The following is a 12,629-nucleotide window of genomic DNA, read 5'->3' as shown; positions in this document are numbered from 1 at the left end:
GTATTTTTATCCAGTCTTTGCTTTTTACAAATCAATTATATATGTAAATATATATGTTCATTGAGTTTAACCACTGAACCACCAAACATTTACATTTATTAAGATCTAATTTGGATTACTGGTGGGATTATATGATACTTCTTAATTAACCTGGGGAGATGTGACTATGCCATACTATTCAGAGTTCTTATCATAAACATATTATCTGTTTATTCAAGTGTTCGTTAATGCTCTTTATATAGGTACTATAAATATAGTTTTCTTTATATAGGTACTATATCGACTCAAGTTTTTTCTTCGTTATCTTTTTCTTTGCTTTTAACAGAAAACATATAAAGAATATAAATTACAAGTGTTTTACTATTCAGAAACAATTACTGTTAACATTTTGGTCATACTTGTTTCAAGTTCTTTTTTAAAACAAAATGAAACAAAAGAAGCAAAATTTTATACAGTAGTCTCCCCTCCACCCTCATCCATTGGGGAATGTGTGTGCCAATACTCCCCACCATGGATCCCAGAAACCATGGATAGTATTGAACCCTATATATATACTGTTGTTCCCTATACATACATACTTATGATAAAGTTTAATTTATAAATTAGGCACAGTAAGAGATTAACAATAATAAAAGAGAACAATTATAATACACTGTAATTGTTGTACGAATGTAGTTTCTCTCAAAATATCTTATGGACTGTGTTCACCCTTCTTGTGGTGAAGTGAGATGTTAAGATGCCTGTGTGATGAGATCAAGTGAGGTGAATAACACAGGCATTATGATATAGTATTAGGCTACTACTGACCTTCTGAGGATATGTCAGAAGGAAGATCATTTGCTTCTGGATTGCAGTTGACTGCAGGTAACAGACGGAGGGGACAAAGGGGGGGATTATGTAAAAGCTAAAATAATCCATGACATGTTTTCCCCATTACATTTCCCTAAGTCTCCCCATCCTTGCCCATGGAAATCACTATCATGAATTTGATGTATGGTTGTCATAACATTATAGCATAACATTATATATATTTAGGCAATTTCCTTTTATTTTTATTCAATATTGTGTTATTAACATTGATGAATTATCTATTTCAATTCTTTTAAACAGCTGTTAACCAGCTTACTACAGTAAGCATAGACTAAAGGCCAAACACAAAAGCTTAAAAAACAGAAATTCCCAAGAATTGAGGATGTCCTCTTGCAGCACGTATCACAGTCTCCAGAGAACTCTGGGCAATTAGCAAACCTCAACCATTTTAGTTGATTTACAGATATTTTAGAATAAGATACTGTCTTTATTTCTTGCTTCATTTTTGGGGGGTATGGAAACCATTTCACCAATTCTTTTTTTTTTTTTTTTTTAAGATTTGAGAGTGAAAGACACTGCACGCGTGGGGAAGGGGCAGAAGAGGGAGAGAGGCAGAGCAGACTCCCCACTGAATGGGGAGCCCACTGGGGAAGGGAGGGGGCTCGATCCCATGCCCCTGAGATTATGACCTGAGCCAAAACCAAGAGTTGGAGGCTTAACCGACTGAGCCACTCAGGCGCCCTCCTTTCACCAATTCTTATTTAACTACTTATAACTGGGATTCTATTTAATAGGGATAATTTTTCTCAGTTGACATGATAAATTTCCTGACCTTTATAATCCCCAGATTATCATGTACAGTTTGCTTTTCAGCTAATTTCTGAACCACACTTTCCCCTGCAAAAATCGAAGAAATCCTTTTATGGTTAAATTTATAGTACTCACTCCAGTATAGAACTTACACACTATGTAGAACATTACTTCTAAAAAATGTGTTCCAAGTTCAGACTTGGGATTCCAGGTACCTCTCCTGCCTCAGCAATGAGAATGGGTATTTCTTGATATTCCTAGTGGTGGCAACTGTATATTTCCTGGTGTTATTTCCTAAATATTCTTTTTATTTTTTAAGTTTTTATTTGAATTACAGTTAGTTGACATAGAGTGTAATATTAGTTTCAGTGATTCAACACTTCCTTATAATACCCAGTCTAAATGCTCTTTTATGGATTAGCTATCATTCTACTTTATTTATGCGAGCCAAATGAGATTTGATTCTAGATAGGTTAAAAAAGAGATCATATAAAGCAATCTACATAGATTAAGTTTAAAAAAATTCAGTTTTAAATTTAGGTTACAATGGAAGAAAAATAGTTCTTGAAGGAGAAAGATGTATTACCTTCATGAACACATAACATACTCACTCCGAAATCTCTGCAACAGAACTGTAATTAGGTCATGTGAAGCATTTCAATACATTGCTCAGTCCCGAGTGGGCACTAGCCCTCTCTTCTGTAAGAAGGATTAAAATGAAGGTGCCTTTCTCTTTCTTTTTGCAAAGATAAACAGCTTCTATTTTCAGATTAAACACAATCTAGCAATAACCTTCAAAGCAGTCGGTACTAATACACAGAAAGAAAACGGAAACTAATTTAAAAAGGTAAGAGCAAATAAAAGTACCTCTTTTGCATCAGTGCATACTTCTGCTACCAAAATACCACTGAAAAAATGTCACTGAAAAAATGTGAAAGAGCCCAACATACAAACTGTACCTCTTTGACTATCATGTATAAAGTGAGAGCATCTTCAAAAACTTTCAGAAAAGACTATGACAAAGTATTTATGAAAGAAGAATTTGTTTTTATTTCTTTCCACAAGGAAAACGGCTTTCCCCAATTATATAGGTCAAACATACTTATTGTTAAAAAAAGGAAAATGGGTACTCATTTACCCAAATGTATTAGTAATTGCTCTAATTTTAGAAGATGTGAAAGGCACTTGGAACAAAGAGAATTATTTCCAATTCCTCCTAATATCAATCTCTCATTAGCTGATCCATGAGCTTAGCCTGGAAGACAAAGTCTTAGGATTCTCAGACCTTTCCCTTTGTTTCAGTTTCTTTTCTTCTTAATCAGCTGTTCTCCCCTGGACTTAAGGCCTGGTCCACCCCGATCTGTAGTTTGATTTAAGAGGAAGGCAGCTGCTCTCACACAGTAGGCTAGACCTGCACGCCAGGGAAGCCAGCTAAGGCCATGTCCACCATATGCGTTCCCTGGAAGAAAAAGAGCCTGAGCCTTCCTGAGTTATAAACTGGGAGAGGAATTGGGAGGGGGGAATTCTTACGATGGCTTTCATAGCAACATATTGTTTGTCTTCCCTTCATTTACCCACATACAGTCACACAGTCTACTCCTACAGAGCCTGACCCCAACTAGGTCCAACATTCACTAGTTTCTCTGTTCTGCCTGTACAGGTTTATGTAAATTAAATACACTCTTCCCAGCCATCACTCCAACACATCACCTTGTTTTTATTTCCTTATAGCAGTTACTGCTCTCACAAATTGTGTTTACTTTTTAACCTTATTTGTGGGCATCTATATCGATGCTAGAACATAAGCACCTAGAGGGCAGGGGCTTATCTTTGTTCTTCACTGTATCCTCAAGCTCCCAAAACTGTCTGGCAGAGCAGTCAGTCACTCAGAGTTTTGTTCAGTGATGGGATGAAAAATAGATTTTATCCATTTATAAACTAATCTGAAGGAAAGAACTTAATTAAAATGCATCAAGAAGAAATTATAGAGATACAATATTATACAGTGTCCAGATCATTAACTGAATTGAGAAACTTAATTAAAATAGACACCTCGGGAATATGAATCTTTTAAACTACCTAATTATATAGTCTAATACAATTACATAGCAGGCCATGTAAAACTATTAGCATAGGCAGAATAATCCAAAAGTTGATCAGGGTCAAAGCAGAAGGTATAAAATGAATTTTAAAGAAAGTATTGTTTTTTGGTTTTATTTTTTTAAATTGTTATGAAACACACATTACTTAAAAATAACAATTTTAGGGGTGCCTAGGTGGCTGAGTCATTTAAGCATCTGCCTTTGGCTCAGGTCAGGAGCTCAGGGTCCTGGGATAGAGCCCCATGTTGGGCTCCCTGCTCAGCGGGGAGTCTACTTCTCCCTCCCCCTCTGCCTCCCCACCCCCACTTGTGCTTTCCCTCTCTCTCTCAAATAAATAACATCTTTAAAAAAAAAAAACCCAATTTTAAAATGTACAATTCAGTTCAACAGTGTTGTACAACCACCACATGTATCTAATTCCCATTCTTATCATCCCAAAATAAAACCCCACACCCATTAAGTAGTCACTCCCTAGTCGCTCCTCCTCCCTGACACTGGCAAACACCATTTACCTTTCTGTCTCTATGGATTTACCTATTCTGGATATTTCATATAAATGGAGTTACTTAACATGTGACCTTTTGTGTCTGCCTTCTTTTACATAGCACAGTGTTTCTGAGATTGACCCATATTGTAGCATGTGTTAGTACTCCTTTCCTTTTCATGACTGAGTAATATACCACTGTATATGTATACCACACATTTTATTTATCCAGTCATTTGTTGATAGAGATTTGGGTTGTCTTCAACTTTTGGTTATTATGAAAAGTGCTGCTATAAACATTTGTGTGTAAGGAGCTACAAAAGTATTGTTTTTTACATTTTGAAATAATAGACCAAAAAAATCTAATATGGATAAAAACAAAACTAGAAGACTAGAAAAAATATAGGGGCATGTATTATAATATTAACATGAAAAAAAATTCAGAAGCCATAGAGGAAGAAAAATTTACATCTGTCAATATCCTAAGTGAAAAATGTGGGATACAGAAAAATACACAAAGTCTTCTTGGAAAGCATTAAGAAAACACAATCCATAGGGAAAAAAGCAAATAAATAATCAATTCACAGAATAATCACATAAATAAATTCAAATAGGTACCATTTGTCTAAACTAGCAAAAAATAAAAACAATGATAATATCTAATGCTAGCAGAAATGGGAGGAAATTCTTTAATATTTAAATTATTTAATATTCTTAACATATATATTCTTAATATTCTTAATATTTAATATTCTTTAACATTCTTTAATAAGCTACTAGAAGAAAATAAATTGATATAATCTTTTAGGACAGTTTAACAGCGTCTTAAATGTATATATTTCAAGATCCATCAAACCAATTTCTACAAATTTATAGAGACTATACTTTTAAAATGTGTATATACATCCAGTAACAATAATGATGATCATGAATATAATAGCATACATTAGGTAACACACATAAGGACCCAGGTACTGTTCTAAGTATTTACATATATTAACTCATTTAAGGATCACTACAACTCTACAAAGTAGGGACCATTAGTATCTCCATTTTAAGGAAGAAGAAACTGAAGCAGAGAGACTGAGTAAACTACTCAAGGTCATATAATAAGTCAGTCATGGGGGTAAGATATGAATCCAGTCAGTGTGGCTTTAGATCCATGTTTTAAACCACAATAATCACACAACTGGATAAAGATATATATGTAACAAGTAGATATTCACTTTAGCCTTGTTTTTAATAATAAAAAATATCTAAATTAATAGGTAAATGGTTGAAATATGTAGATCATATGTTCTGACTTAGGAAAGATGTTCATGATATATTGTTAAGTTGAAAAACTATTTTAGAGTTGGTGAGGATGTGGAGAAAAAGGAACCCTCATGCACTGTTTGTAGGAATGTAAATTGGTGCAGCCACTGTGGAAAACAGTATGGAGGTTCCTCAAAAAATTAAAAATAGAAATACCATATGACCCAGTAATTCCACTACTGGGTATTTACCTAAAGAACTCAAAAACACTAATTTGAAAAGATATAGGCACCCCTATGTTTACTACAGCATTACTTACAATAGCCAAGATACGGAAGCAACCCAAGTGCCCACTGACAGATGAATGGGTAAAGATGTGGTGTACATATACATACCTGATGGAATATTACTCAGCCGTAAAAAAAGGACAAGCTCTTGCAATTTTTAACAACTTTGATGGATCTAGAGGGTATTACGCTAAGTGAAATAAGTCTGACAGAGAAAGACAAATATCATGATTTCACTTATATGTGGAATCTAAAAAAAACCCCAAATGAATAAACGAACAAAAAGCAGAAAAGCACCCATAAATACAGAGAACTAATTCTCTGTATTTGCCAGAAGGAGGGATGATGGGGGGGCGGTGGGCAAAATGGGTGAAGGGGAGTGGGAGGAACAGGCCTCCAGTTATGGAGTGAGTCACAGAAATAAAAGGTACAGCACAGGGAATCAAGGCAATGATACTGTAAGAGCGTTGTGTGGTGACATGGTAGCAGTTTATGGTGACCATATCTTTGTCGTGAGCACAGCCCAACATACAAACTTGTTGAATCACTATTTTGTAGAACCGAAACTAATGTAACACTGTGTGTCAACTATACTTCAATTAAAAAAAAAATCAAAAATATTTTAGCAGAACTCAATATACTATATGACCTTACTTTTGCATTAAAAATTCTTTATCACATATGTTTGCTTAAATCTGGTAGCACACACAAGAAACTGTTACCACTGTGGGGGTAGAGTCAGAAAGGAGGAAATTTTTTACATTTTTTAAGCAATAAATGCTCATTATAACTTTTAAGAAATGCATGCAAATAGAAAAAATAATAATGGTAAAAAAATTATCTATAACCATGGTTACCATTTTGGTATACTTCAATTTTCTCTCAATACATACTAGTCTTTTCTATATAATTCGTATCAAACTATTCTGTAACTTTTTTTTAACTTAATAGTTTATTATAGTTGTATTAAGTTCATTTAGATCTTCAATCTATTGAAAATGAATACTATTATTTTCTGATTTACTCAGAAGTTAAGATAGTATCTTTGAGAAAAAAGCCTGAATATAGTCACAAATGTCTTTCAATTTAATCACATCACATTATTTCCAGAGTATTATTGTTCAACTGTTGTCTTCTGACTAAATTATTATATTATTACAGAAAATAGTTTTTATGTCTGACTCAAGATGATGGATTATGAAAAGGTAGGCAGTATAGCAAATACAGAAGTCAGAAGAATCAGGTTTAGCTCACTTTGATCCTGGTACATTATTCAACTACTTTCTGATTTATCTTCCTCACTTAAAAAAAGAAGGGAGCATAACTGCTATTGACCATTACCGTGTAGATTCAACAACCATGTGAAAGTGCTTAGGACATCGGCCACCTTTTCTATGTGTACTTAATCTGAATAAGCATTCCCATAAAATAACCTAACCTGAGAAACACAAAGGGTAAAGAAATATAAATTTCTGAATTCCAAGAAACTCAGTTCCTTTAACAATCTGGAGTACAGAAGTTCAAAAACTGTTGGGAATTCATGGGGAAAAAACCCAAACAATACAATTATTTTCTGAACACATAGAAACAATAGTTAGTATAAGTCCTTTTAGAATCAAGTTGGCACTGAACACGGAGGAACCAGAATAATTTTGGGAGGAAAACATTTATTGTGTCTTATAATTTACTTAATACTTCTATGGATGTCCACTGTGTCAGACACTGAAAATACTCTGTTGATTAAGGCAGTTATGATTCTGGCCCTCATGGAGTTGATAATCTAATAGGAAAGAAAAGTAAAAAGCAAATAAATACATAAAATAATTATAGCATGTGATAAGTGTTATAAAAAATAGACAGGATATTATGGTAAAGAATAATAGAAGGAGAGGGACCTATTTGTGAAAGACTAGTCCAAGATTGCCTCTCTGAAGAACTACTGAGCCAGCCGAGAGAAAAACTGGGAGAAGATTTCTGATATAGGAAACAGCAAATGCAAAAGCCTCAGTGTACTCTACGTACTATAATTAGAGCAAAATGAGCTGGGGAGAAAGATCTGAGATGATGTTGGAGAGGTAGGTAGTGGTGAGACTATATAAGGTCTTGTATCTGAGCAAATAATTTGAATTTTATTCTAAGTACAATGAAAAGTCACTAAGTAATTTAAGTGATTTATATGATCTAATTTAAGTTTAAAAATGTCTCTCTGGCTTATGTATACAAAATGGATTCTAAGGGGACCAAAACAGAAAGAAGGAGGCCAGTTAGGAAACTCAGATGGAGAGGGCCTTGGAAGGTAGGAGTAGAGACCAGGAAGAGTAAATGGACCTAGATTATACTTCTGGAGGTAAAACTGACAAGATTCCCAGATTGTTTGGACATAAGAAGTGAGGAATTGAGAAAGCTTGACCATTTATGCTTGAGCAACTCAGTATGGAGGTACCATTTATTGAAACAAGAAAGACCTAAAAGAAACCAAAGAACAATGTCCTGGAAGCTAAGGGAACAATGTTTCCCTAAGAAGCGAGTGGTCAGCTGTGTCAAGTGCTGCCGAAGAATTCCAGTAAGATGAGGAGAGAAAAGTACCTACTGGATTTGGCAACATGGTGACTCTTGATGTCCATGACAAATGCACTTCCATCTCAATAGAAGGGAGGAAAGTCACACTGCAGTGGGCTGAAGAGTGAATGGAAGGTGAAGAAGTCAGTTATGTATATAGACAGCTCTTAAATTTTGTTTTTCTCAGAAGATCCGAGATAGGGGGCTACAACTGAAGCGGGAGAGGGGCAGGACTAGGGAAGAGTGGTCAAAGGAGAAATGGTTTTGTTGTTTTTGTTTTTTAAGATAAAAGTTACCAAAGCATGTTTACTGTTAAGAGCAATGCAGAAGACAGGGAAAGATTGAGAAACGGGACTGCAGTTTTAGAAGAGTAAGAATGGTTAGGGCTTCATATCACACACCAGCCTCTCTATTGAAATGTAAGTAAACAGGGGTGCCTTGGTGGCACTTAAGCGTCCAACTCTTGGTTTTGGCTCAGGTCTGATCTCAGGGTCGTGAGATTGAGCCCTGTGTAGGGTGCCACACTCAGTGCGGAGTCTACTTGAATTTCTCTCTCCCTCTGCCCCTCCCCCTACCCTGTGCGTGGGGTTCTCTCTCAAATAATTAAAAAAAATAAATAAACATAAGTAAACATATTTACATATGTTAGAGGATAGTTACCATTTCTAGGTTTTCTATCTGTATTTTCATATCATGGCTATGTAGACGACAGGGTGTTAAGCACATTGCAAAGACCACATGAACTGGATTTTAAAGTAGAAAAATAAAATTTAACATGAAAGCCATAAAATAAGATTAGTACTTATGAAAAGAAAAAAATCCATATAATTTTTTTATTAAAAAAAAAATAAAACCGTACCTCTCGTTTGTCTAATGCAGCATATTCCGCTTCTATTTCTTCAGCTTCAGGATCTCGTGAGAATACCATTTGTGATTCCAGATTGAGAGCCAAATCTTTGTGGTGTTGCTTTTCAGCACAATCACAAGGAGTGTCTTTATTTTCATTCTCAGCAAACAAGTCTCCTCCATGTTTTACTAAAAGCTAAAAAAGATTTTTTCAAAAACTTGCAACCACAGATTTAAACAAGTTATTTCATGCCACATATTTGAAAAAATTAACAATATAATGAAACACAACAAAAACATAAAAGTAAGTACTTGCAATGACAAAAATTACTTAGATACCAGTGGCTTTTGATTTTAAGACAGCAATTCTTGTTTATTGGTATTAGGATGATTTCCTTTGGTTAAAAACAATAACAACAAAAGCCAATTTATTACTTTAAAAAGAAATACTTAAACATTCTGCCCAATCAAAAAAATAAAGTTTTACTTAAAAATAAAAACATTTTACGGTTAATCAATGCTTTAGATTTTATAAATTTCTATAAATTTTCTTAAACAAGAACACTGCTGATACTGTTACTTTAACCACTAATGCCTGAATGCCTGACATGGCAGACAAAAGTTTTCATTTGTATCCTCATTATCCAGTCCAACACTGAACTGAAATTAGGATGAGCAAATCACTGAAGCAAAACTGTTTCCAACATTCCTCAAAATAAGTGATGAGAATAAGCGCTAATAACCAAGCTGGGAAGACACTATATCAAACAATCTTTCAATTTTTAAAGGTGGGATTTTGCCCAAAGAAATCTCACCTTAAAAATACATGAAAGAAAAAAAAAAACATGAAAGTAAAAACAAAACAAAACATGGAAGAGTGACTTGACTTGTTACTACTGAGGTTTCTGATGGTTTTGCAAAGTTAAATATGTTGCTACTAAAGGCTGTCGGTTCAAATTTCCCCATTATGTCTGCAGAGACATTAGGAAGGACATAAATGCCACGAGGACCAAAATCTAGGACATAATCTACCTTAAAGAATATCCTGACAATTAGTCATGGAGCTGATTCTTTTATAGAATTCAGTCATGACCATAATAACATAGTAACAGCCACCATTTATTGTCTTCTAAGTTCCAAGCACTATGTTATGTATTTCAAATACACATGCTTATTTATAAACAACCCCAGGGACATTATGATGTCTCAGAAAAGTTAAGTAACTTGACCAAAGTTACCCACCTATTAAGCAGAAGAACTGGGATTCACACACAAGTTGGACCAATTTCTTACAACCATAACTGGATATTGTACCGCCACACAGAATAGGTTGATCACATAAATTAAAATAGGTCACATGCATCCTGGGTCCATGGTAAAGTTCTACTCAGATCTTACTTATGATCTAAATATGAATAGCTTTAGTTTTCATTTTTTATGGCATCAAATAAAAAGGTAGTTTTCTTCCATATAATTTTCTCCCCTCCCTCCAATAAACAGAGAGATCTTCTTCTTATAAAGTTCCCTTATTGCTTTTGGAATTGGAATCCTTATGATTCCTCTATAGTCATCCCAAGAGGCCTGATGAAATAAGGGACTTCTATCAATGTCAGGGTTGAGAGCCATGGGTTAATTTGACAAGCCCAATGGATATGGCTTCAGCTTCTTGCTCAAGGCTGAGGGTATACCTCAGAGCTAAACGGTTAAAAAAAATTTTTTTTTAATTGTAAAAGCAAGCATAGAAACAAATCAAGAAGAATATGGCTAATGGCCACAAAGTGCAAAATATTTACTCTTTACATCTGGCCCTTTACAAAAAAAAAACTTGCTAGGCATAGCTCTAAGCAGTCACTGTTGCAGCCACATTCTAGAGCCTGAGGGCAAGGTCATATTAGATGCTATTTACCACCTAGAACCTCTCTGACAGTCAAAGTCTGGGGATCGGTAGTACTACCTGGGAGTTTGTTAGAAATGCCGAATCTCAGCATAACCACCCAAACCCCTCCCACGCCAGGCCTCTGAATCAGAATCTGATTCTGATGTTCAAGAGATTCTTATGCACATGAAAATTTGAGGGGTCAGTCAGTTAAGCGTCTGCCTGTGGCTCAGGTTGTGATCTCAGAGGCCTGGGATTGAGCCCCATGTTGGGCTCCCTGCTCAGCGGGGAGTCTGCTTCTCCCTCTCCCTCTGCCCCTCCCCCTGCTCTCTCTCAAATAAAGGAATAAAATCTTAAAAAAAAAAAAATCTTGATAAGCAGTGACCCTAGACTACTACATATGTTGCTGTTGAAATGGACATACTTATATGACCTAACATACTGAGATACTGGGGACTTGTAGAAAGTCCACAGACTTACCATACCTATAGCAGAGTCTATTACTGTTTTTAGCCTTTCTGCTTGCTCCACAGCTTATCCAATCCTAAAAGAGAATTAATTATTTGCTTCTGACTACTATGGAATTAGGAGAGCCAACTTCATTTTCTGGTTCTTTATTCAGAGTTAGTAGAAAATGATTTCTGAAATGCACACTGGGAAAGCTTTCAAAGCCATGATTTGATTTACTTTACAACAGGTATTACCACAGAAGAGATTCTAAATATTAGCGAACAAGATAAATCATCTTTAACTTAATGCCCTAGTCTTTAACAAAAGGAAAGACAACAAAATTTAAGAGGTTGTGCCATTCTGGAATATTGGTAAGGGGAACCTTCTTAAAAGGATATGCTGGAGTATAGACTGCATGCTTTGGCGTTTAAAAAAAATGGGTGTGTGAAGAGGGGATGTGTGAGAAGTCCTTGTTGAGAGTCACTGTTGAACATACTTGGAACTTGGGTGAGATTTCTTGCCTTCATTGATAATCTGTCTTTGAAAGGGGTCCTCAAATGACTGGAGTGGAGATGAGGGGACTACAAAGACCTGTATCTCATTGCTGCAACTGGCACCTGGAGAGAAACTCATAACTGGTGATGAAATGCAGGGTCCACGTTTGCAGCATTTGTTTCGGCAAAGGAAAATCAGCATTGTGTACCTTGGGCACAGAAGCTAGCTAACGGCAGTAGTGCTTGACACTGGAGCAGTACTTAAAAAAAGGGCTTCAGCTTACTGACATTTGGGGCATGAAGTTGGGAACACCAATAAGTGAAAGATGTATTAGGTAGGGATATTAGTGAACCGGAGGCTGCAAAAGTCAGGTGTTTTGCTTTTATATAATAAGGGAGTTACATCTGGTTCTGAAGAGGTAGTTTTTAAATGCTTCAACCAAAGCATTCTAACTATCACTTTCCTCACTCTCTTAAAGGAAGGAGAACTGAATATTCAAATGTGATTTTTAGCCTCTCTGGCACACTCAGTGGTACATAAAATGTTCTACCTTAAAAGAAACATCCAATTATCACTATCTCAACACATCTGTTCATTTATTTTGCCTTACTTTGTTTCCAATCTCAGAGAAAGAGGGGTAGGACAGCCCCTAGTAC

The 12,629-nt window shown here is 35.4% G+C and overlaps 1 protein-coding gene across 1 annotated transcript in view; it reads right to left on the bottom strand.

The window, feature by feature from the left end:
- Nucleotides 1-12,629, bottom strand: part of ANKIB1 (ankyrin repeat and IBR domain containing 1) — a 143,487-nt gene that overhangs the window by 59,205 nt on the left and 71,653 nt on the right. The window contains 1 exon segment of the mRNA XM_027573148.2: nt 9,166-9,348. Coding sequence (XP_027428949.2) covers nt 9,166-9,348 — 183 coding nt within the window.

The sequence above is a fragment of the Zalophus californianus genome, chromosome 12, assembly GCF_009762305.2.
Source record: "Zalophus californianus isolate mZalCal1 chromosome 12, mZalCal1.pri.v2, whole genome shotgun sequence".
In the NCBI taxonomy this organism is placed as follows: Eukaryota; Metazoa; Chordata; class Mammalia; order Carnivora; family Otariidae; genus Zalophus; species Zalophus californianus.
Note: the sequence above shows the minus strand (reverse complement) of the source record. Positions and strands in the feature narration are given on the sequence as shown.